Source organism: Ostrinia nubilalis, chromosome 14, assembly GCF_963855985.1.
Source record: "Ostrinia nubilalis chromosome 14, ilOstNubi1.1, whole genome shotgun sequence".
Classification (NCBI taxonomy): domain Eukaryota; kingdom Metazoa; phylum Arthropoda; class Insecta; order Lepidoptera; family Crambidae; genus Ostrinia; species Ostrinia nubilalis.
In genome coordinates, this window is record NC_087101.1 from 10,244,861 (window position 1) to 10,272,500 (window position 27,640).

At 35.3% G+C, this 27,640-nt stretch overlaps 1 protein-coding gene across 4 annotated transcripts in view; it reads right to left on the reverse strand.

Moving 5' to 3' along the window:
* Window positions 1-758: 758 nt before the first annotated feature.
* LOC135078128 (uncharacterized) overlaps window positions 759-27,640 on the reverse strand; it is a 51,588-nt gene continuing 24,706 nt past the window's right edge. For 2 of the 4 annotated variants that reach the window (XM_063972714.1, XM_063972711.1), the window contains exons 2-5: window positions 26,141-26,387; window positions 22,490-22,599; window positions 10,602-10,733; window positions 759-1,912 (exon numbers count right to left, since the gene is read on the reverse strand). In XM_063972714.1, the coding sequence (XP_063828784.1) occupies window positions 1,626-1,912; window positions 10,602-10,733; window positions 22,490-22,599; window positions 26,141-26,304 (693 nt within the window). In that variant the 5' untranslated portion in view covers window positions 26,305-26,387 and the 3' untranslated portion in view covers window positions 759-1,625. Of the gene's footprint in view, window positions 1,928-5,341; window positions 5,415-10,601; window positions 10,734-22,489; window positions 22,600-26,140; window positions 26,388-27,640 lie in introns of all 4 variants that reach the window. The other 2 variants (XM_063972713.1, XM_063972712.1) reach the window with 2 other exon arrangements.

The window sequence follows — 27,640 nt, forward strand, 5'->3', positions numbered from 1 at the left end:
GGTTTCAAATGAATTGACGGTCACCTTCTTAAGAATTATTTTGCCTATCCGTCAAGGATCTAAGCTAATTTCAGAAACATTTCAATTAGATATTCAGGTTTGCATTTAATAGTAGGCTCTACTTTTTGTGTAAAGAGACAAAATAGATCTGAGAGGCTTTGAATCTTCCATTCGGCTACCTAACTTAATTGCATTCGTTAAAAAATGCATTGAAAGTGTGTTCCAAAAATCTTTGTCCCCATTTGTTTCATTTAGTCAGTGATTAGGTGTGTGTGAACAGAATAGAGAATTTACTTGTGAGATTATTTTCCTTGTAACTAATACCTAGTCATTTCCTCATCATCGGCTATAGCAACGATACAACTAACATTAATGTGTTTTATGCAAACTTTTCGCATAAAGAGCCTATTGAAACAACTTAGTTTGGTTCGGGTATACGGGGTGGAAACGATAAGTGATCTCACTCGATTATTTCTAAACTATACAATATATCCAAAAATTGGTTACTGATCCTGAAGGTGCTTCACGAGCTTTATCATAGGTTACAAAATAAACTGGATCTATCCGAAAATTTAATGTTTCCAGCTTCGCCCAGCTCAGCTCGTGAAGCACTTTCAGGATCAGTAACCAGTTTTTCGATATCTTGTATAGTTTAGAAATCATCAAGTGAGATCACTTACCGTTTCCACCCTGTATAGTTATAGAGTTGCCTTAAATGAAATAAAATAATAAAATAAATGAAATAAAACTCGTCAGCATTGTAATATGTATCATTACTTCCACAAATATTTGCGATTATTAATTAAAGACACTTAGGCTAGATACATTCAAACGACAATATTACAGAATCATTAATGAATACACTCGCATAACAATTGAAATGACTTACCGATTAAACAGTTTGCGTGTATGTACATGATTATTATAAAGTTAATTCATTATCTATCTATAAAAATCAGACAGGAATGCAAAGTTAATAAGTACGAATTGGTAATATTAATACTTAGGTTTTCATTATACGAAAAAGTACTGATTATTTGTATTATAGAGTAAACCATAGAAGTGTGGTGTAAAAATAATGTTAGTCATTGATCTGAAGTCTGCTTAATATAATTAGTTTTATGTCTTTATTTCCTCCAATATAATTTTAATTAAAGTAATTATTTTTTATTTTATTTTACGATTTCAATCTTATCGAATTTATTTGTTAATTTTTTTTGTATTTAATAATAGCCTTTCTTGCCGTTGATATTAATTTGACTACAACCATAATCATATAGCTTTTATCTATGTAAGTATTTTAAAAACATATACGTTTATTATCTACTAGGTACTTCTCAGGTAAGTACTGACCATGAGTCAATTAAATTGTGATGTTATATAAAGAGCCTTTGTTTTTTACGTAGAGTTTTATTACCTGAAAGGTGGAGATGAAAGGTTATCTTTCACGCATAATTAAACATTCAAACTCAAAGGCTCTACATTGCTTATGATGTTCTACACCGAATTGGTAGCAGGGCAAGTTTCTTTGTTATAATAATGGAAGAAAATAAAATGTTGAGTCAAAAGTTTTATTTAATCAATCTCATCGCCAGTACCGGGAGTTTAAACAATCGGTTGTACCACTAACAAAATTCTTGTAACGCTAACATGAGATGCGGTAGGGATTCGACGTCGTAAATGCTAATATACTTTTTCAGGTCTGCGTTGCGAATGTTGACTTGTGGTGGTCTGACGCCGGCCTCGGGCTCGAAGTGCTGCGTGGGGCGTTTGGCGTAGTGGTGCGACTGGTCGCTTGCGATTAGTCGCGAGGGGGTGCGCCCGGCTCGTCTACCGCCCCAGGCCGGTCCACAGCAGGCCCGGATCGTGGTGGTTCGCCCCGGGATAAGTCCCGTCCGCCTCCACGAACGATCTGCGGTTGTAAGATCTACGTACAACAATATTTTAGACTGAATTTTTTGTACACAATCTCTGGAAGTGTGAGCCCAGCAGATCAATCTGCCAAGAGTTTCCTAAAATATGAATTTGAGCCTTAGGTCTTAACTTACAGTTACAAAAGTCAGAAAAGGTGTCATTTAGTAGCAGGTTGATGTGCTGGTGCTATAATTGGTATGTTATTAAGTTCATAAAAGAGCAAGAAATTGAGAAAATAAAACAGAAAAGTCAGGCACAGAACCAATGAATTTATAATGCCATTGCTGAATTTATAGTGTGAAAAGATTAGTCCAGTGGTGTTCCGTGTTGTGATAGATCAATCGAGCCTAACTTATTTGCAGCCGAGGCTTTTTATACATTGAATGTGATAAATAATATAATAACTTAAGTTAGACATGACAAGACAATGTAATAAAATTATTAGGTACGAGTTATATGCGTCAGTTTTCTTTTGTCTGTAAGTAAATCACGTTTTGATGGTGACACATTTAAAACTGTTTAATAGTTGTTTAGACAGGTCTACACAAAGTCCAGCTTTTTGTTAAAATTACGTCATTGTATGACTAAAACGTAGGTTAATGAGTAGTTTTTGGTGTGCATTAAAAATAATAAAGGAATGAAGGAGAGCGGTATCAGCTTATTATCTTTTTATGACATCAAGTTCTTATGAAACATTTATAAGCTATAAGTATTTAACATATTTTTGGATAAATAATACCGGGTTACACACATACATTCAGCTATGATTCTATATTTTGTTACTAATATTGATATTATTGTTCGGTTTAGTAATCCGTTGGCATTTTCTATCATCGAAAGACTATGAAAAGAGTGTCTAAGTCGTGACTTAGATAAACTAAATACAAAATAAGTACCTACTCTTATTTAAGATCTAAATTTTTGGTTATTGGAAAAAATATTCAAATAAAACTTAGATAAATCACACGATTAGTTTGTCAAAAATCTTGGTAGATAAGTTTGAAAAAAATATAATAGATATTTTTGGAGTTTCGTGTACCTACTTATCGCAAAATTGCCTAGTTTCCACAGTTTCGTAAACAAACTTTGCAGATAAATGTGTGTTGTTGTAGTCAAAGTTTTTAACAATACGTTTACACGTGCGTCAGAGACAATTTTAGATAAGAGACATTTTTTAGAAGTACAAAGACTAAGTACGTTAACTAAGCTTTCATGTAGGTCCTTTATTTGTTTGACTCTTCAAGCGAGTAATTCCGTCCAATACAATTATTATTAAAATATACCTACATCTTTTGTAAGTTTTTATTTCTTTAACAATTAAAAACAATAATGTCTGAAACTACAAAAGAAGACTAAAAATATAGTCACTGAAATTCTAGATTACAAATCTAAGTAGGTACGAATCTTAGTACCTACGAGGGGTTAACACCTTTGCTGCGGCAATAACTTTCTAATACTTTCCATTCCTTCGGTACAAGGTCAGTAAACCTGGTATTAAAACTTACATTGTGGCGGCACAAGGCTTAAAGACCTTGTAATATTTAAGATATATTAATTTCAATTTTGGCTTCATGTTAATAGATATTGTGTTTTTTTTCTTTGAATATTAATAATAATGCATTTATTGACATACACCTGAAGGCGTTCGTGAATAACTTGTTTAGTATAAAAATTATAGCTATATTCAAAATACAAGGCTTATGCACCCTGTGCCGCACTGAAGTAGGGAAGTCTGGTGGGTATTCTAGGGATGTAAAATACAAATATCGATAGTTTAAATTAAGTTTTAATAAAAATTTAAAAAAGTAACAAACAAAGATGTTTTAATAATTTAGTCTAAATATTTTACAAATAAGACATACGTGCATAAATACTTAAATAAGCTATATTTAAAGAAAACATATTATTTAATAATATTTAGTTACAACTTCAAATGTTTGTCACGAAAAACATTAATTAAATTAGCAATAAATCGTGTAGCAAATTAAATTATAATCAATTTGCAGTTTTGATTTTGTTTGTTTCTCTTGACGCCATTTCGACATGTGCGTTTCTTACGAATGCGAGGCAACACTGGCTGCACGAAGCTAGCGTGGGGTGCGGTACCAGGTGCGCAGGGTACAAGGTGCTTCGACCTGGTTTCGCATTGTAAAGACATTTTATTACTTCCGTGCGGTACCAGGTCTAAAAACCTGGTATTAAGGTAGGTACATCATTGGATTCTATTTTAAGAATACATCATAGATATATATTCATCACTTTCCTACACCGGACCCAATTGAAGTTATGCCTTTCGCACGACAAGGAAGACTATAATTTTCTTAGCCGCACGGTAAGCGAGACGTACACAAGGTCTATAGACCTGGTTTCGCACTCAACGTGTTAACGGGACTAAGTAGGTAGGTACTAGTAATTTTTGCAATACAAATTACTAACATTCTTTATAAGAAAAATACAAACAGGGACAAGAAAAACAGTGCACAATGAAAATCGTGATCCTCTTTAAAATTCTACACTATAGCGAATTTTGTCTAGAGACACAGGTCACAGGAAGACAAGTGGACCATGACCTTCAAATATTCCTGAAGACAATACCCTCGCATGATTGGAAAACTCCGTGACAGGGGACGAAGTGAGGACCGAGGTAGAAGAGGAAGCTCCCTTTTTAACACCTACTTAAACGGGTACTGGCATTTAATTTGACAACGATAAGTAAATTGTTTTTGAAATGGATCTGTTGGGAAAATAACGCCAATTTTGTACTTTAGCAGCCACTTACGGAAACAGTTAATTTTAAAAGCAAACAACACAGAAGCAATCTATTAAAATGAGTGCGTATGGATCTAAATTGCTAAATGGTATTGTTAAAAACGATGGAGTGGACTGTATTATAGTGATAGGCCTGCCGGTGGTGATTATAGGTATGCTACTAGAAGCAAGGAAACTCCAAAAAAGGGCCAAAACAGTAGGTATATTGCAGCTCAAAAACATTAACACGAGAGAGTACCAAAAGCAACTTCAAAAATCATAAAACAATATTAAAAAAAGTCAAAACCATAAACAATTATCAAAAAGGATTGCTGGCCAAATTGCCAGCAACAGGTATTGGAGCTGAGATTTTAGGATAAACCAATAATAACTTATAAATATTCGTTTGAAAACAAATGTGTTTTCGTGATTCGAAGGAAAATGTTAAGTTTTCAGACACCAGAGTTTTGACAGTTATTACAAACATACATACATAGTGTGTAAATAGAGAAGTAGATGGGGCAAGATAGCTCAAGAAGCATGAACAAAAGAAAAAAGATTGAAGGAGTTTAGGGGACCTGCTCCGTAAAATAGTTTGGAATTATCAACCTTATAGCAAGTATGAGATTGCATTTTTTTGCAGAGCAGGTCCCCAAATAAAGAGTTAGTATATGCCCACCTAATGTTGCCAGTGGGCCTCAGTGGTCGCAGTGCGTGCAGGCGCCTCATCCCGGTGCCGCCACCGCCGCCACCTGAACAAAACCACCATTGTAAATGAGAGAAACTACCTAACCAAAGAGTGACCAGAGAAAAGTAGGGAAAAATATGGCAGTATTTTTAATTTACAGAAAAAAGCTACGTCGCAAATAAAAAAAAGATAGGGATTAAACCTGGCAGCCTATTTTTAAAGAAAAAGAAAGCTACCTATGCTACAAATAAAAAAAAAAAAAGAAATGAAATATAATTTGATTATGGAGTTTGGACTATTAGTTACCTCTGTTGACTCAGTCTAGTACCTAGTCTAAATATTTGTCTAGTTACCAAGTAGTCACTCTGATAAATCTTTTAGGATTTCGCTTATATAGCATACCAGTATAGTATTTATTTCCTTTACTGCTTAAGTAAAATGTCACAAAGGAAGATACAAATAAATTGATTATGATTACCTAAAGCATATTCGAAAGATTGGTTAGCGAATAAAAATGCAAATGGCATTATGACAATTCTATTAAAAACCGCTTGTGTTCTGCCAGCTGCATGCGTTCGTCATAAGAATACGTTAATGTAACGGACCAGTAGTATTGATTTCCTTAGCTAAGAATAATTTGCAATCGAACATAATTCATTATTTATTCTTAGACAATATCGACCTCTACCTAAGAAAGAATTACATAATTCTTATTTATTTCTAACTTGTTAACTTCTTTCAATAAAAGGTTCGCTGTTTAATAAGTAACTCTACTATTTCATTATGTAGGAAATTGTCTATTTATTGGTAAAATTAAATGGTGTTGTTTTCAATTTATTTTTTTCGTGTTTTGTATTTTTCAAGGCATGAGAAAAAGGGTCGGTTACATATCTTTAAAAGTATCTGACCTACCTTTATGAAACAAAAACACTGGAAAAACTACGCATTTTATTTATTTTACCTTTTTAAAAAAAAAAATTTTTATCCCCAGCGAGGAAGCTCTTGGTTGAATTAATTTAGTCCATTTCAGAGAGCTAGGTCAGTTACTTTTTCGAACCGCCTCCTTTTCTTTGCAGTCCTGTGTAGATGAGTTAGCTAAAATATTTTTTGACTCTCATAATAAAATACTGCAAGCAAAAATGAGGCGGACTACTGCAAAATTTACCGTTTTTAAAACAAAACATTATCATAAACTGATTTTCAAAAAGTTCAATTTATTCAACCTTTGCATATCGTATGACGTGGGGATCATTTCAATATTTGTAAGTGCTGAAAGTTATAGGTCGTGTTGACACAAATGTGTGTTTTACGGTTACGATCCGAGGCGTGTACCTGCATTAATCGGTATTGCCAGGACATAAACGTAAAATTGGTGGAATTTGAACATGAATACTCTATTGTATATCAATCTGTATATCAGACACTAGATAGAGTTAGTAACAAACATCGTAAGTACCTAATAAATGATAAAAAAGAAGATGCTTTAAAAATGGGCTCGGTGTAGCAATATAGGTAATAGTTGCTATTGTCCGCCCGTAGAACTAATTCTAATATTCGCCCATAGCAGGATTCAAACCCGCTATCTTAGCTGGCATGTACTATGTATTTTCAGCTGAAATTGGAAGGCACGCACGTACGCACGGAACCTAACGAGGGTGGATTACATTATTTGCAGTTGTTTTGTGTTTATTTAAGTATATGGCATAGCACGTTTTTACCCACTCAACTAAATATAAGAATGCAACGCGTAACTTTGAAAGACATTTTTAAATATCATTATAAGGGTCACAAGGTGTTAACACCCACGCGCGTTTAAAAAGGATGACTCATGTACGTGGGCGGGATAGAAATTAAAATTGAGATAACGCAAAGCACAGACACAGCGTTTTCTTTAAATTCTGGAAGGACAAAGGCAATTTCTTTAAATATCCTTTATTCATAAAATTGTATAAAGCATATAAAGGCTTAAATAAATCTGGAACATGTCCAATGACAACGAGGACTGCTGAATGCTAATAGGTGCGTGTTACTCCTAAGGCCCAAAATTCGTTCCTTTCAGTGCACATCCTGATGATTAAGGATTTAGAGAAGCCAGCTTTCTGACTCGGAACCTTACGGATTTAATCAGAAGTTCAAAGAAACCACAATCGAATTATTTGCTTTTGCAAAGTGGGAGACAGACACTTCCGTAGATGTTATCAGTCAGTACTCCGACACCAGACCAATTCGCTAAAGGTCAGACTCTAGAGGAAAACTCGACATGGACTGCGTCATCCATATTCACCGTTCTACATGTCATACAAGTATCCTGGAAGTGATTGATGCTGTTAGTATGGACGTGAGTTACCGTCGGATGACCTTAATCGGCCGTAATTGACATTCTCACTTCGTAGAGTTCAATGATAACCGTAAGGTCACTAACACCTCCCGTCACAACTGCGTCTAACACTTGACAGCTCCAACAAAATTGCTCGATAAAATATAATATTAAAGTAAACAACCTCTTAACTCTTTGATATCCTTCCTAAGGCTGATTCTGACATTGTTTTAATTACAAAAAATAATTAAGTTAGCATTTGCCCACGTTACTGCGTTAATTGCGTTTAAATAGCGTTTAACGTTATTTTGTGCGAACCCTTCGTCAATGACCCTTGGCTTCTTGAAAAGAAATCAGCGTAACGTAAAACACGTAAAATTTTTGTCGCCTTCCATTCATCGTCCATGGCAAAAATAAATTAAATCGTGAATAAGGAAGCTTAATTCCTGTAGTATTTTTTTAGGTTCTCAATTTTAAATTAAATGTAATTTGGTCAAAGTAAAGACAAAATGGCTGGTTTTTTCGCGAAACTGATTTGCACTCTGTGAACTACTGGCTCAAGGAAAATTCTTTAACTTCCTTGATACAAAGTCAACAGTCATTTCTGGGTTGTTTAAATACGCAAGTTTTCCGGTGGCGATTTGAGATAAAAATTAACCTTTCCTAGATGTACAAATACGAAATGTTTATGCCGCAAACAGATTGTGTTGAATTTTAATGTAGAGATAGCTCATTATTTAATCTTTGTGTCTCTTTGCCAGGGACAAATGCAGGATTTGGCTTGCACTCCCTATTCAAAAAGGTTATATTTATTTCAGTACTTAGTTATTTGTAACTGCTTAATTTGTAGGTATTGTTCCCTTAGAACTTTAGGTAGGTATTGTTTTGTAAAACTTGCAGCTAAAGTCTTAATAAGTTGTACTAACTATAATTAAAGGAAGCTAGTGTTTTTTAAGTCAACTTTTTAAAATTATTTTTACCATTTATACATTGTTGTTACATATGTTCTAAAATTCAGTTGCAAAAAGTGAGTGAACAAAATTAGGTTAGGTATTTTATTTTATTATACTCTTGACTAACAAACAAAAGATTTACAAACGTATTATGGTTTTCACGACATGGGGCAGCAGAGGTTTGTAAGCAAGTTAAATTAGTATCGTCCACAGGCCAGGGAGTCCCATAGGACATGTGGAGCTGTCCTACATACAAGTTACGGTTGCCTTGGCGTAGTTGTAACATCTCAGTGTGAATTTATTTTACTACTGTAGAGGCTTTTCAATCCGTAACTATTGTATGAAAAGTATAATCATCATAAAATTCATAAATTACGTTTACTTTTCACACATTAGGGAGTAAGTTATTCTTCGTTATCAATAGTTTTCTCATTCAAAAAAATGTTAGATGAAATCTACTGTGAACTAATTATAGGTTCCTATCGCAAACAAATGCTAGGGTAATCACATTTTGACAGCTCAGGTCTTAAGCAAAGGACTAGATTTTAATTACTTATTTTCTTTGATCAAAATCAAATTAGAACGAATTGATGAAAATGTCAATTTAAAAAAAAGGTTATATAAAAAGCATTTAGTCCATTGTAAAATATTCTTAAAGATGCTTAGAGTGAAATGAATAGCATTTAAACAATAAACCATCCTGTGTTTTGCCAAAGTAATTGTATAAAGTTTCAAACTTTTTGTGACCTTTGAAGTGCTTTATGAGAATCCTTATTCTTTTGGATTTTTATTTTTTGAATTGTTAAGTCCCTACATATGAATGAAAGTGATTTTCCTTCTAGTCTCGGTTCTTTTGTTTCAGTTATAGGCTTTCCCTAATGTTCCCACTTCGGGAAATTGTTCTTTACCAAAATATAAATCAATTTTGCTCTTATGACACGTGTTGTCGCTTTTTTTTAAATCTATTTAATTCAACAGGGGAGACCGAGGTGAATAGGGATGTTTCCTGGGTAAAAAAGCAAGAGTTTTAATTAGTCCGTCAGTTAGCTTATCAAAAACTACTCGACACCTATTTTTCACTTTTTAAAACTAATGAGAATGTAAAGAGATAAAGCGTACCAAAGTTCTAAAGGAAAGGCCCGTGACGTCAGTGAGTGCGTAAAAGTGCTGCACTTTCAGTCACAGCTCGCGGAACTTCAACGCACTATAACTTTGTAATTATTTGTTTGATTGACAATTAAAAATATACGCGTGCAATAGTTTTTTAAACTAAAATTGACGTACTAAAAAAAATTTTTTATGAAATTACCCTGTGGTAACAGAGGAGAGTTGTGACAATGTCGATTTTTTTAAACCTCTTAACTACCAAATCTACCAATGAACTTGCAACAGCGTGCATTTGTTAGCTCGAAACTCAAAACTAAAAAAACCGCACTGTTACGAGCTTCATAGTAGCACATAGTAGTCAATTAGTTCCAAAAAATCGACAATGTCACAACTCTCCTCTGTTACAACTCACTTCGTTATTTTGCGGTAAATACTCTCGAAAAAAAAAAGAGTCATTAATCAGCTATTGACATCGGGTGTGCTATATATACTTTTTGGTAAATTCATTTACAGTTACGTGAGTACTTATTACGAGTGTGCAATGTGTAAACGTATGTCTATTCAAAGTCACACGAGTTCTTCACATCTACACAATTTATGTATCGTACGACTCTAATGCCCGTTTTCACCATCAATCCCTAATTTTTAAGTGACCTCTATGGTAACTCTTAATAGGAATTTTGTAGGGGTTACTAAAAAAATAGTGAAAATGTGCATAGGGGTTACTTAAAAATTAGTGAAAATGTGCATAATTGTTTTGGGAGAAAATGCCACACATGGCATTAGGTTCGGCTTTTGTAGAAATATATTTTGAATACTTAAATAATGCCAGAGCGCATACATATTAAAATCATATTATGTACTGTTAACTTACTGGAGGAAGGAGCATGTACAACATTAGGCGGGTCTTGAAACAGGTTGGACCTCTGCTGGGGAGACAGTGAAGCCAGCGCCTCTAAGTTGTCGCGCAGGGAGTCGAAGAAAGAGCCCACGTCGTTGAGAACACCTACACAACACAAGTGTTACTGTTAATAGGTATCTAGAAGAAACGTACCTAGAATAAGATTAGGCTGGGTTGCACCATCTTACTTTAACAAACATCAGGCTCTTAAACTCTATACAAAAAACACCGGTTATGGTTAAAGACACGGTTAAAATAAGGTGGTACAACTCAGACTACTAGTTTTTAAGCACACTGGATGCGTCCTGCGGTCTGCCTGCGGTCACGTGAAATGAACGTAGCCCGCCACTTATCAGTTTGTGCTCGCACTGTCAGGTACCTACGAGTAGCATCAATACAAAATGTAGAGACCGACAAAGTTGTTCTTTGATAATTATGGGCTGCGTTCACTTTAACCTGACCGTAGACCGCAACCAGTTTGGCAAATCCTTTACTGGCAGATGAAATGTAGGACTAGCTATGAAATTGCCAAGAGTGATTTTAACGTTTTTCAAATTTACCTACCTCTGTGTCTCATCTCATCATGGTGTCAAAGATACAGAGCTGAAAATACGATGTGTCACAGAATACCTACTCGTATGTCATTTGATGACTGATAAATATGTGGGAATTTGATGTGAAAAATAAATATTATTCTATGCACGACTAAATATTGATTACAAATTAAATACCTACCTAGTACAAAAGCAATATTATAATACACATGCAAAGCAAATTGATCTAGTTACAAAAGCTATAGATAAACGTGGTATCTAACTCATGAACACCATGTAGAGAATTGAAATCAAAGTTGTCCGACAAAGTACACCACTCTAGCCTAGATTCCGAGACAATGCATTCACAACTACAAGTTAGTTGTGCCTTGAAATAGGCTTCAATGTCCAAGTTTTTAATTTAAACTTCCTTGTACTGGTAAACTTTGGAATATTGTATAACGTGCATGTCACTATTTCGCTGAAATAAGGGTTGTTCCTGAAATACTTTAACTAAAAATATTTCTTTGTTTTAAGAGCCATTTCACAAAAATATTCCGCGCGAATTTAGGTAAAAGCTGTCAACGCAACGTCAAAAGAGTAAAAAGAACGCTGAAATGGACAAAAAAATCTTGAGCCGTGACCGTATTAAGACTTGATTTAAGTTATAAATTTTAAGGTAGAATGAGGTATTCAAACTTGATAAATTAATTTAAATTTTTAATAGAGTTTATTAAGTCTTTTATATTTCGATTCATAATGAAACACGAATAGGTATAATATGTAAAATATATATTAAGTACAAAATAAAGACAGTCACATAGTGAAAAAAAAATCTGCCCCCTTACAGCTCCATCATCGGACCCTGGATACGAATAATGAAACACGAATAGGTATAATATGTAAAATATATATTAAGTACAAAATAAAGACAGTCACATAGTGAAAAAAAAAAATCTGCCCCCTTACAGCTCCATCATCGGACCCTGGATACGAAATATTCGTCAAGGCGAATCACACAAGCCCAAACTCCATAGGGTTCTATTGTTTTGTTACGGAGGTGGCCATTGCATCTCCTCCAGATCCATTATCAGACAGAGCTAAGAAATAAATAAATAAATATTATTATAAGTAAACAAATAACTAAAATAATTTATCTTACTATCTTACTTCTTACTAGTCTTACTAATATTATAAATACGGAAGTTTGTGTGGATGTCTGACTTTACAGTACAGTACAGTACAGCAGTACTAGGCAGTCTGTGTTCAACTATCACTCGGGTCGGACGTTCCTATCGCAAGATCTTTGGTTCACTCAGTTCCGATACGTCTCTAGTGCTGTGTGTAATTATTATTATTAGTGCTGTGTGTAGTGGATTTCATTTTGCCTGAGACCTACGCCATGAACCCTGAACCAGAAGACCCTGTCGCCAGCGACAGCGACGCTCATCCATCCCTGGCGTCGACCAGAATAACAATGTATAGGCTATAATTTAACTAGTTTAACTATTGCTAATATGTTTAACTCTTTTTTCCAGTCTGTCTTCGAGACGGACGTTGACCTAGATCCTGTCAACCAATCGTGTCGTGAGTCGAATAATTGTATTATTGAATCTATCGAAATAACTGCGGCGATAGTTGAAAAATATTTATCTCGTATCGATGTGAGCAAGGGGGCAGGTCCTGATGGGATACATCCTTATTTTCTTAAAATATGTTCTAAGGAGTTATCGAGCCCTATCTCCTTTCTATTCCACCTCTCACTGACTCGCGGTGTCATGCCAAGCGTGTGGAAACAGTCGCTGGTTGTTCCCATCTTTAAAAGTGGTGACAAGCATAATATACGTAATTATAGGGGCATATCCAAGTTGTCTGTGATTCCCAAACTCTTTGAGAAAATAATATTTGATTCTCTGTTTCCAGCTGTCAGACCCTTCTTAATTACCCAACAGCACGGCTTTATCGACAAGCGGTCCACTGAGACTAATCTGTGTGAATTCCTGGACCAAGTACTCCACAGTATGGATAGAGGTTTTCAGGTGGACGCCGTGTATACCGATTATTCAAAATGTTTTGATAAAATCTCGCATACAATTTTGATAAGTAAACTAGAATATTTTGGTATACATGGCGATCTCCTGAGATGGCTGAAATCCTATCTCATGAACAGAACCCAAGCTGTCACACTGAAGGGTTACATGTCTAGTTTTATACCAGCTCCTTCTGGGGTGCCTCAGGGCTCTCACCTCGGACCGTTATTGTTTAACATTTTTATAAATGACGTGGTAGATTGCTTTCGACATTCCAATTGTCTCCTATTCGCAGATGATACAAAAATTTATACAGTAGTAAAATCTTTGGAGGACTGTTTCGCCTTGCAAGAAGATATAAAGCGATTGTGTGACTATTGTGTTAAAAATAGGTTATTTCTCAATATTGATAAATGCTGTGTAATCACTTATAGTAGAAAAAAACGTCCATTACAATTTCATTATACAATTTTTGGCCAAAATCTTAAGCGATCGACCGAGGTGAGAGACCTAGGCATAATACTGGACAGTGAATTGTTGTTTTCTTCGCACATAAACAAAATCACTTCTAAGGCATATCAGTTGTTGGGGTTTATTTTTAGACAAGGTCGGGAATTTACTAATGTCTATACTCTAATACTGCTGTATAATGTCCTGGTCAGATCACAGCTCGAATATGCGTCGACTGTCTGGAATCCCCAGTATCTTATATACAGTGTGAGTCACGTTAAAGTGTACATATGAAAATAGATGAAACTAGACTTATTTTTATCGACAAAAAAGAGGTCAAAAATTTTTTTAGATTTTTTTTTAATTTTTTATAGAATTTTTTTTCATCCAATTACTTATTGTAAAGAAAACGTAATAACTTTTAAACTAAGCGGTATATCCTGATAAAATAAAAACAGTAATAATGCTAAATAACAGGCAATACTAAAAAAAATACATAAAATACACAAAACATGCTAACAAATAATAAAAAATGATACTTTTTGAAAAAAATCTGCTTTTAAATTCGTGTTTTTTTGGTTATTTGATAAATTTCTCCAAAAAATGCCCCTATAACCGGTGATTTTTATTACTTTGTATTATTCTCTATCGTATTACCTTCGTAAAACCAAAAATCGCATGTCTCTATCCCTATCACAACATTTGCTATGATCGTTTGAACAAAGGCCTGCCACAACATTATTCTCCGCTACAGGTAGAGACAATTTTAATTTTAACTAAAATGCTTATTTTACTTCGAAATCTTTTGTTTTTATTTGAAATCTAACTTGTCTTTATCAAAATTACAAATCTAGAGCCATTTTCAGTTTCGTTGTTAACGAAGCGTTGAATGGCGCGCCCGGAGAGGCTTAGTTCAAACGATCATTGCAAACGTTGTGATAGGGATAGAGACATGCGATTTTTGGTTTTGCGAAGGTAATACGATAGAAAATAATACAAAGTAATAAAAACCACCGGTTATAGGGGCATTTTTTGGAGAAATTTATCAAATAACCAAAAAAACACAAATTTAAAAGAAGATTTTTTTCAAAAAGTATCATTTTTTATTATTTGTTGGCATGTTTTGTGTAATTTATGTATTTTTTTAGTATTGCCTGTTATTTAGCATTATTACTGTTTTTATTTTATCAGGATATACCGCTTAGTTTAAAAGTTATTACGTTTTCTTTACAATAAGTAATTGGAAGAAAAACAATTCTATAAAAAATTAAAAAAAAATCTAAAAAAAAATTTGACCTCTTTTTTGTCGATAAAAATAGGTCTAGTTTCATCTATTTTTATATGTACACTTTAACGTGACTCACACTGTATACAGGGTGTTTCTTGTAAGGTGTCAAGCCGAAGGCAGATGATAGGTGAGGACTAGACCTATCGATTTGACCCCCATGTATGTTCTACGATTTTTCGTAGTTTAGAAGTTATCGTTAATTTTGTGATTTTTTTCAAATTTTATGACCTAGTGTCTTAATTTTTTTTTTACCTTTTTTTTGGGTTGACTTTTCTCAGATTTCTTTTTTTTGACAGATTCCCTATTAGTTGCAGATATTTGAAAAAAATAATCACCTTCCTATCTTTGATGCAAGATACAAAATTTTTGCTAGAAACATAAAAATATGCTTTTAGCAGAACATTCTAAAATTTTCAACTGAAATGTATGAGAAAAAAACAGAATTTCCATAGGTCCAAAATAATTTTAAAAACTGCGCAGTTTTCTGAACTTTCATAATAACACAAAAAAACATGTACTTAATAGGCCATTATTTTCTGTAATCGCTCTACTAAAGTAGTAAGTCGGAGATTCCGTTACATGTTTTTGACTTTCTTAGGACTAACTAATGTTTGCAATCCACTAAGTGTACGTTACGTAGAACACGTTTAGAGACAATAACTGAACAGAACATTTTTTATCCACAACGAGGAAGCTCTTGCCCTTCATCTGACCTGATGGAAAGTTGGAAACTGCTGGATGATCAGCGAGCTTCACCCGGAATCCTAAACCACAGAGGAATTGGCTGTCCTAAATAGGTAGTTTTACCACTAGACCACAGTGGTGATTAAATTTGATATACCTACCTATTAGAGTGTGAAAGGAAAGAGAAAGAGTTTTTGTGTGTGTGTGTGTGTGTGTGTGTGTGTGTGTGTGTGTGTGTGTGTGTGTGTGTGTGTGTGTGTGTGTGTGTGTGTGTGTGTGTGTGTGTGTGTGTGTGTGTGTGTGTGTGTGTGTGTGTGCGTGTGTGTGTGCGTCTGTGAGAGAGAGAAAGAGCAAAAAAGGGTGTTATGATTTAATTTAAAGTAAATGTTCAAAATGTCCGTCGCTGACCTGAATGCACATTCGACAACGACGCAAAACAATTATTCGTAAATTTACAAAAGCGTCTTGCATTCTAATATGGTTTATCATCAAAATTTTCATATTCCCTTTTGTATACCACATGAAGAGCAAGAGCTTCCACGTTGTGGATAAAAATAATCTTTTCAGTTATTGTCTCTAAATGTGTTCTACATAACGTAAGCTTAGGGGATTGCAAATATTACTTAGTTCTAAGAAAGTCAAAAACATGTAACGGAACTCCGACTTACTACTTTAGTAGAGCGATTACAGAAAATAATGGCCTATTAAGTACATGTTTTTTTGTGTTATTATTAAAGTTCAGAAAACTGCGCAGTTTTTAAAATTATTTTGGACCTATGGAAATTCTTTTTTTTTCTCATACATTTCAGTTGAAAATTTTAGAATGTTCTGCTAAAAGCATATTTTTATGTTTCTAGCAAAAATTTTGTATCTTGCATCAAAGATAGGAAGGTGATTATTTTTTTCAAATATCTGCAACTAATAGGTAATCTGTCAAAAAAAAGAAATCTGAGAAAAGTCAACCCAAAAAAAAGATTAAAAAAAAATTAAGCCACTAGGTCATGAAATTTGAAAAAATCACAAAATTAACGATAACTTCTAAACTACGAAAAATCGTAGAACATACATGGGGGTGAAATCGATAGGTCTAGTCCTCACCTATCACCTGCCTTCGGCTTGACACCTTACAAGAAACACCCTGTATAAACTCAATTGAAAAGATTCAAAACAAATTTATACGGAGAATGAGATATAAATTTCGAGGAGACTTTGACACTGACAGCGTTGTGTCTCTTGCTTTGCGAAGAGAACACTGCGATCAACTTTTATTGTACAAAGTTGTTAATGGCTATGTTGACTCGCCCTACCTTTTGAGTAAGGTTTTGTTGCGATGTCCGAGAGCGAACATGAGGTCATGTGATTCATTTGCCATTTCTTCTTGCCGTACTAATTATGCGATGAACCGATTTATTCTAAGATCAATGAAATTGTATAACTCCAAATACTGTCACTTAGATATTTTCAGCCTAAAACCAAACAAATTTAGGTCGTTGTTAAAACAGTAATTACCTAACTATTTATTGTTTTAACAACGATGCGATATTTCGAGTTTAAATTAATTGCCAAGTCATAGTATATTTAACATAGAATCAAAAAAATTTATTTTCTTTTTCTGTTTCTGTTTACTCAATTTTTAAAAACGATACCTATGTATAAACTATTTGTGAAAACTATTTTGGCAAATGTGAAGTTTAATTGGTAACTCTATATGTGTTATAGAATGCTGTTTGTTTTCCTAACAATAAAATAAAAATAAAAAAATAAATAATTTATGACGATCTGTGACAAACTACATTTCAAGCGGGTGAAGCCGCGGGCAATACTACATATTTCATACTAGCTTTTTGCCCGCGACTTCTTCTGCGATGAAGTGGAAAATGGTTCTAATAGAATTAAAATATTCTAAGAAAATTCATTTTGTTAAATGATTATATTTTTTGATATAAAATCTACATATTATTATGTTTAAATATTTGAATACTTACAAAATTATGAGATCTTTCTAAAAGAAAATTAAAACACTACACCTGCCGCAGATTTCTTTGTAAACAATGTTTTTTTGTTTTTCCTTCAGGTGCTAAAATCACCAGGCTATTGTGTGCGCATACTCTGGAGTATTCCACATACAACTGGTCGTCGGAGAAGCATATATTTCCTTTAAGTCTACTCCCGCTACCATATGGAACTCCTCTAAAACTCGTGAGGGCGCCAACACTTGCTTTTGTATCGAAAATTTGTATGAGCAGCTGCGCACGCGGTTGCCCGTTGCAAGCTCTATGCAACCACACTGTTTTAAACCGTGGTCCCTAAGCATGAGATGGGAAACTGCACTCTCTTGAATTCTCTTGAATTTGATGGTGTTAGGGTAATCCTAGGAATGAATACAGACTTTCCAATAGAATCTCCCTCATCAATATTGCGAAATTGCGAGTTGCAATGCAATGTTACGTTTTCACTTGTTATTTTATTGTAATCTGACCTTGATTTTTCAAGCACGTGTCAAAATAAAAAAAATAATTTAAATCAAAAGTACTAAGGAATATTTCATTGATTTCAACTCAGAAACAAGCACAGATCACAGAAACTAAAGGGAAATGTGACAAGGGACAAATTGGAACATATTGCTTGTGAAAGCAATGATGACAGTAGCGACGTCATTATGTAAACAGTTTATATTGCTTGCATAGTACTAAAGATTATTCGAACGTTGAATACTGATACCACAGTGGATAATGAGCACATAATTTGATTTCTTTGTGTGTGTGAATTTCTAATACGACACTGAGTTTCGAACTCAGCGCATTACTTAGCATCTCTCTATATTTCTATGGAACCAAGTTATCTCCAAAATAACATTCCACACCTTTTTAACCTAGTCAGGTAATAATTTTAATAAAATACGAAGCACGTCATCTATCATTAGGATATGTATATTTTAGAAGTTAATAAATGATGCATAAAATATAAACACTTTAGAAGTTTAGTTAAATCGTAGAATTTCTGAAAAACAAGTACTAAAATCGTACTGAAAAAAAAAGTATTAATAATATGTTATCTAATTTATTTATTAAACGTCGAATTTTATCAAAGATTTTGGACTAAAGTTTTTGAAAATATTTTATAGCCTACATAGAAAAAAATTAGGATTCTAAATCGTGAAAGAATTTTTTTTCGGAGCCTATTGCCTCCAAACAAACAAACAAACAATTAAATCTATCCTCTTTTATTAGTATAGATTTAACAACAAAGCTTTCTCGAAACAAAACGCTTCTTTTTCTTCTTCACGAAACAAAACTCAAAGCGGATAAATAAATAAACAAATCTTTGGACAATTTCACAGCGCCATCTAGTCCAAAAGTAGGCAACCAATATGCTTGTGTTAAGGGTGCTAGCATAATGGATATACTTTTTTATAATTTATTTATTAAATTAAATACATGGTACCTACATATTATACATAGTTACACCCAGAAACGTCAAAGAAATTAAAATTCATCATTTCAATTTCTGCTCGGCCGGCCGACTCGAAACAGCCTCTCGGCATAGTATCAAATGTATTTGGTCGCCGTACAAATCACCGCTTCACGACACGAACGCACGTAAACGTCACGGCGGGAAAAATGACACAGGTCCTGCCTTGACGGGCGCTCGCGCCATACTAATCGATGTCGGCTTGCGCATTGCAATTTATACTGATATTCACATCAATATTTTGACAAAGTGGTTACTAATATTTAAACAATAACTGTAGAAATCAATTCTACAATGAATATTCTTTATTTTGGGATACTTTTATTGCAGTTATTGCTGTGTTTTTAAACCAAAAACCACGATCAAAATGTGACGTTAATCTTCAAATTTGCCAAATTATTTTTAGATTTTACTCAATAATGGTAATGAAATTCAAGAATCTATTTCATTAATGGACTACAAGAATATATGTCCGATGATTACTATATATTTTTAAGCTTATTATATGAGCATAAATAATAGATACAGGACTTTGAAAATGAGTCTGCGGCAATTTTTCCGTAAAATGGTTGTGGGAGATGGGGCACTGTGAATTAAGCAAAAGAGTTTTAGTAAATCCGTTTCATTAATGGTCAACACCAAGGATTGACCTATCTTTCGCAGTTATTAAATAATATCTGGGTGTTGCTTAAGATAGTAATTCATGCTTCCAAAATCTTAGAAATTCGCACGAAAATGTAAAATGGCTCTTAACTAGCTAAAGACGTCACGGGAACTTCGTAACTTAGTTGGGTGCACTTTACCCAACGGTTAACTATAATCCTTTTAAAACTGAACGTCATTAGCCTGCTACTTACGAGTAGTTATATTTAGGACTAGCGGCCGCCCGCGACTTCGCACGCGTGGATCCCGTTTTACCCCCTTAGGGGTGGAGTTTCGTAAAATCCTTTTGTTAGCGGATGCCTACGTCATAACATCTACCCGCATGCCAAACAGCCCGATCCGTCCAGTGGTTTGGGCTGTGCGTTGATAGATCACTATGTCAGTCATTCAGTCACCTTTGAGTTATACATATTATGTATATTTAGATTTTCTGTCACATAAACGAATGAATTTATAGAGGACGACACACATTAATCTCGAAAAGTGATTGTTTCATATTTTTCTTAAATTCCGTTTATCACAGAACATTAAATATTTGTCGGGTTCGGAATATTGATTGATATGTCGAGCATCGTCAATAGCGTGGACATAAAAATGGCATTCGATAAATTCGTATTAGCCGCTTTGGTAGCCACTTCATCCTTTTATCCGCAATTTGATCATTTTGTGCAAATTTCATGGGCCATTTTAACTCGATGAAGGACCGTTGTAACAATATTATGAATTAACTAACAAAATTATAGTTGTTTAATATAAATGGATTAAAAATATGTCACTTTACATTTATCTAAAATGATGACACTTTGGAAAAGTTTTTGTTGCCATTAATGCAATTTACTAAGTAGAGCAACGTGAGGGACGAACGGTTGCTTGATATGTTATATGCTTTTAAAGATACACAGACCTAAGTAAAAGATAAATAAAAATGGTATCATTTTAAAGATGATATTATAAACTTTAAATTAATACTATAGATACTAAGTCATTCAGTTCTTAAGATCGCTCGGAACAAAAAACAAGGGGATTCCATACTTTGGCTCGTAAGTATAGTAGGTACATCATTATACCACATTGTTTCATAATGTGTCGTCCGTATGTAATACGAGTAAATTACCTAGCCTACTGAAAGTCAAACTTTTTCTGACGAAAATTTTTCAGTGCAAATGTAGGTATGAAGTAAATTTAATTTTAATCTGACACGTTTTTGTACTTACAACATAACAGTAAAATGAATGTTGTGCATGAAGAATTATACATTTTTGTGAATATTTTGTGCTAAAGTGTTAAGTATTATAATGAGACAGCATGCTTTTTGAAATAAAATATATTATTATAATTAACACAAGTATGTACTAAAAATAGCACGTACTTTACAAGTTGATTTTCGTATGACAAATTAAGGCTTTTAATAAATTAAAATTGTTGTTACTTAACTGTCTGAAGATCATTAAGATCTTCACATAAATGTAATGAAAACAAAATTGGCGGCTTGATAAAGGATCAGGGAAAATTATACACACAATGCCTCTACGTACATTACAATTAAAATGTAATGGAACGTATGTAATGGCAGCAAAGTTAATTGATTGAAATTAATTTTACTAGTGCTATAATGACAGTAAAACGTTTTATAATTATAACCTATTTTACCTTAATACCAACATCGATATACTGCATGAAAGAGGTGCGTACAGTCGTGCTTTGAAGGCCTGCTCGACTGGGAAGCTAACTTGAGATTTTTATTAGATTATTCCTAGAGCCCTTTACTTTAAAATAGAAGCAGTTATGTAAACAGTCATGTAAGCGAATATTGCAAACTTTGTTAACAATTGAGCTCGTGTAATCATGTTGTTATTGCGAAATAATGTCGGATAATCTTCAATGTTGAAATGTTGTAATTAATGGAAATCCGCCGACTCTATTATTTGTCATGATAAATACGAAGATTCGAAGGATCACGGCTGTCACAAATTCGCAAGGGAGAGAATTCCCTTAACGAATTTAAGGAAGGAAACCGAGAAAGAGTTCTTGAGTTAAGAGCAAACTTATAAGTGCCTTCATTGGGTGTAGATACCTACTTGGATGCTTTGTCCGGCTTTCTAACTAAGATGAAAGATTTGATCGAAGGAATTCATAAGACGCTAACTTTAGGTAAATAAAATTGGGTTGTTGACATCAATGATCATTAATCCCATTAATGCTATAAAACATTCATTTTGCCCTGAAAATTGATTTAGTTTTTAACTGACTGTAAAATTAGACTTTACACCAGTGGTTCCCAAACTTATTTAGTCTACTGCCCACTTTGATAATACATTATTTTTAGCGCCCCCCATTTTTGTAGTCAAGAGTCGAGCTCAGTCGGTGTCTAAGAGTCCTTCTAGTAGATGACGCCTCCCAAGCCTCAACACAAAGTCCCAATTTTTTCTTCTGGGTCTCTTACCGCCCCCCTTTAAGCCTGCAGCGCCCACAAGGGGGCGTTATCGCCCACTTTGGGAAAGACTGCTTTACACAGTCAGATCAGTGCACGGCCTAATGAAGTGATAAGCCCTTTTGCAGTGCAAAATTTTAGATTTTAGAGAGCGTGTCTTGATAGCTCACTAAAAGTATATTAAGATCGGCGCCACTTGCTGCGCCTGAAGCGCTGCTAAAATACTCAAGTTAGCTTCACCAGCCGGCGGTATCATCACGGGTGCATGTGAACGACAGAGACGAGTGGAATGTGTGTCCGGCGTTGCTTACCGACGCCGACATACGGCGTGACGGCCTTACCGAGCGCCGGCGTCGGCTGCCGTCTCCGCCGGCCCGAGTTCAGAGCTGTCGCCACCGCCGACCGCTTCTCCGAGTTCAACCTGCAACAAACTGGTGCTAAAGACAGCGCTGTAACTAGCTCTTTGTACCTGGTGCAAGTTTCTGTAAATACACCCTTGTATTCAGTCAGTCAAGTCTTTTCTGCGCCATCCTGCGATCTGCCCTGTGCCTACGCCGCTATTCGTACCGCCCTAGTTTTAAGGCACTGGTAAAAGATTCATTATAATTTCGATGGTGGAAGTATCAATTAATGTAAGGGACATTTTGGCCAAAATGAGTTATATATACCAACGCATTCAGAATTTTCGGCTCTATCGATTGGTATTTGGTATACTTGAAATGTTGATATCTTTAAAAAAAATTCCCTTACCTTAAACATTTTTAGTCGTCTGAATATGACTTTTGGGGAAATAAATGATTTAAAGGACGTAAATTCCTTTTAATAATACAATTCAGCCCTTACCTTAAACTGTTGGTTTTAACTTTTGAACTCATTGAACTTTACTTCATTTTAAACTTTTTGATTTATCATAATTAGGCCCTTACGTTAATATGCATATAGGATATCAATTACTTTTTTTGGTGGTGATATGTATTTAATGCCTCCCACTCCTACTACACTTATGAACACTAACGCCCGATTCCCATATTCAATCCTTGTCCAAATCCGGATTACAACTGTCAAATTGAATTCAGTTTTAGATTATATTTATAAAATGTTCGATGCATTTACACTTTAATATTGTTTAAATAGTCTTATAAACAATATAAAAATGTAAAAACATCAAAAACCGCAGTTATTTTGGCCAAAAACATATTAAAATTTGACAGTTGACAATCCAAATCCGTATAATTTGGATTAGGATTGAATATAGAAATCCAGCATAAGTTGTCTTGTCTCTATCTTTTTTCTGTTCATTTTTACGCAGTTGGGTTTTTGACCGAGGGGCTGAAGGCTCTTCAGAAGCTGTTCAATTCCGTCATCCTCGAAGGAAAAACGCCTGCGGTATGGCACAGCAGTGTGGTGATACTCTTCTTCAAAAAAGGCGACAAAACCTTGTTGAAGAATTATAGACCCATCTCACTTCTGAGCCATGTCTACAAGCTGTTTTCGAGAGTCATTACGAATCGTCTTGCTCGTAAGCTCTATAACTTCCAGCCTCTCAAACAAGCCGGTTTCCGAAAAGGCTTTAGTACACCACATACATACGCCACGGCAGATTATACAGAAGACCGAGGAGTATAGTCAATCACTTTGCATGGCGTTTGTGGACTATAAGAAAGCTTCGATCGAGACCTGGGCAGTACCTACTACAGTTTCTCCAACGGTGTCAAATTGACTATATCGATACATCGAAGTGTTGAAAGGCTTGTACGAAAACGCCACAATGTCGTTCCGTCTTCAGGATCAAGACTCGAAACCAGTTGCAGTGGCAGACAGGGGGAACTGAAAACTCCGAAACTGTTCACCACCTGGAGAACTGCTTCTGGACTGGAACGGATTCGGCATAAATATCAACGGTGAGTAAATAAACCACCTTCGATTCGCACTCTAAAGGTTGGATTCTCTACACTCGGCAGTTGTTGACAATTATATATACCTAGTACAAACAGTCCAGTTAGGCTGGTTATAGTGTCACCGCACTGACGGTCCGCGTGACACTAAAACCAGCCTTAGGTAGGTCCAACTTCAAGGAAGAGGTCAATCGTCGAATCCAACTCGGCTGGCAACGTTCAGGAAGCTTCGCGATATTCTCACGTCTGAAATATCGCACTGTCTCAAGACAAAAGTCTTTGATAACTTATGGATCTGTGACGTGGTCGCTTACTGTGGGCCTCATAAGAAGACTCAAGGTCAAAGGCGATGGAGCGTGCTATGCTCGTAGTGATTGAACCAGAAATGACGTGATCCGCAGGAGAACCAAAGTGACTGACATAGTCCGCAGAATCGCTAAAATCAAGTGGCAGTGAATGGAGCTCGTAGCTTGCAAAGCTGATGGCCGCTGGGGCAGAAAAATTCTTGAGTGGCGACCACGAGCTGGAAGACGTAATGTGCTGCAGACCTCCACTAGGTCGACCGACGATCTGGTGAAGGTTGTAGGAGGTGCCTGGATACGGGTGGCGCAGGACCGGTTGTTGTGGAAATCCTCGGCGGAAGACCTTTGTCCAGCAATGGACGTCATTCGGCTAAAACGAACGAACAATGATTGAAAAAAAAACCTAACTGCGTAAAAATGAACAGAAAAAGATAGAAACAAGACAACTTGTTCACAAATGCAGACGTAGGCATCATCAGTGACAAAATGTTTTGTTGGTGATGTGTATTTGATGCCTCCAACTGCATTTGTGAACACTAAGTTGTCTTGTTTCTATCTCTTCTCTTCGTTTTGTTAATGAAAACTCGAATGCAACCTCTACTTACATAAGGTTTCAATGTTAAAATTGTCAAGTTACAATAATATTACTGTATTATTTATTCTTAAATGTACCTTACAACATACATGACATTCCATACTGTGAAATTTCAACATTATAAGGTACAGTCAAGCTCGTTTTTTTAACGTAAGGGACATGCTATCTTTTAAACTACCCATTTTTCGAAAATTTGGCGTTTATATTATGAAAGAACAGAAAATTCTAAGAAACTTTGCCATAGAAACTATTTAAATCGTAACATCACATAAAAAGATATTGAGGTATAAAGAAAAAAAAAATCGTTTTTTGGCTCTCCTGAAAAGTCGTGTTTTGTCCCTTACAGTAATTGATATTTCCACCATCGATTTATTAGTTATTACGTTAAAACAAAGACAGACTAGTTCAATGGGGTGTCGGCATCAAGATTCGCGGAACGCTAGTTCGATCTTAGTCGACCGCTGTAGTATAGTAAATGCTTACTTGGAGGGGTTAATTTATTTACAACTAGCTTTCCGCCCGCGGCTTCGCCCGCGTGGAATTTTGTCTGTCACAGAAAAACTTTATCGCGCGCGTCCCTGTTTCAAAAACCGGGATAAAAACTATCCTATGTTCTTTCCCGGGACTCAAACTATCTCTATGCCAAATTTCATCAAAATCGGTTGCGAGGTTTAAGCGGGAAAGCGTAACAGACAGACAGACAGACAGACAGACAGACAGACAGACAGACAGACAGAGTTACTTTCGCATTTATAATATTAGTTGGGATAAAAAAAAAATTAAAGGAGTGAAAATGAAGAAGATTCATCAATATTGTAACAAACACAGATGTTGTTCCGGTCCATGCTTTTAATAGATACCTACTAGGTTAGTTACGCGGGATTTTTCAGAGTTGAATGTTATAATGGGGTATCTTTGTGTACTTACCTCCATTAGGAAATTATTTTTGCGTTATTGTGGCCACCATACCTTTGCCTTTGCTACACTAAGTAGTAGTACTTTTTAAGGATTCTCTCTAAGAATAACTCATAGAGTAATAATTTATACCGTTGCCAAAATGGAGCAATAAAGATTTTTTGTGCCTATTTTGCAAATAATTTATATCACAGGTCTTTAACGACAGGAATCACCAAACATAAATATTTCTTTGCTGATTTTTCTAGCACTAACCTTAAATCATCGTCCACATAGTTGGAGTTGTCTTCATCGCTATCCATGGCATGCGGCTGGCTATCCAGATTGATGTGCGGGTGTATGCGAGGGTCGTAGCCATTAGCCAGCTCAGACTCGATGTGGGGCGGTCTATCCCAGCGGTTGTGTGGCCCCAGTCCCATCCATGGCTTGTCTGCTAAGAGCCTGAGGAGGTCCAGGCTCTGCCCTTTATAGTCCCGGCTTTGGGCCTCGGCAGTTGAGGAACCTGTGGGAAAAGGAACTCAATAGAGAGGACGAAACTTTTTAGTGGTTTTTACGTCAGAGCTCTCGTAGCTAGGAAGGTAATAAATTAATATCCTGTACTTAAAAGCCCACTCTATAGAAAGAGATCATTAGGTCCAATTAGGTAGGTAATTTGCATAGTGTATCTAGGAGAGATATTTAAAGTTCTTCCTATAGACTTCAACGAGCTAGAATCAAACTACGATCAATTTATTGAAAGAGATTAGTTGAAAAGACGCCAGAAACATTTTAAAATCACTGTAGTTACTGCTGGTGTCAGTTACATACGAGTCCATTTTCATTCCGTAACAGCGCTATAGATTAGGCGAAACATAAAGTATTTTACCAACACTGTAAATAAACCAAAGCCTAATGCAGATTTAATTGTTTTAAAACGTTGTAGTGCTCCCTCGATGAACTTTGGTATGTCACCGCGTAATTTCGTGGAAATCATGTGGCAATTGCTGCCATTGTCATGCTGTTAGTTAATTTGGACAACGGACATGTGCTCTTCAGTTGATTAGACCCGTCCTTGATGAGTTACAATAAAACTCGTCGTGACAAAATATACTCTATCTTATTAATGATGTTAAGGTGGAACTATATTTAATTTAGTTTTGCACATGGCAACGTGTCGTGCCGTGAAAACGAGTTAAATGAAATTAAATATAGAAATCACTAGATTTGACTCTCCATTTCATCCGCGTAGAATTCTACGAAAAGTAAATTAAGCATTAAAATTAAGATTTTAGTAGGTGTTGCGTGGAGGAGCACCTTTCGTGGACGTCACTTTAAACAACGATTCATCTTACTATGAATACAGTCACCCTAATCACGAATAATTTCCGTGAAGTATATTTTGGCTACAAGCATTGATTAAGCACTTATTATGATAGTATGTAGTAGACTTTATCTAGCAAACATTTTATTACTGTATTCTTTATGTTGGGCAGTCGTAAAGTAGATATCGTAGGCTAAGCATAAAGGCAACAGGTACGCAGACAGGGACGCAAGTTATGACTCGCCGTTAAGGTGCATTATTGTTACGAGGCCTGGGATCGTTACGAGTGCCCAGAGAACTCCAGGCCCTTCCAAGGGTGTAATCCCATAATATGCCTCAATATCTAATTTTCATCTAGTCATGATATGGAAGGTAATCGCATCATAAGCTCTACACCGCACTAGGGTACCGAAGACCATACGATGTTTTATGCCAGTCGGGTTTTTTGTTTCTAT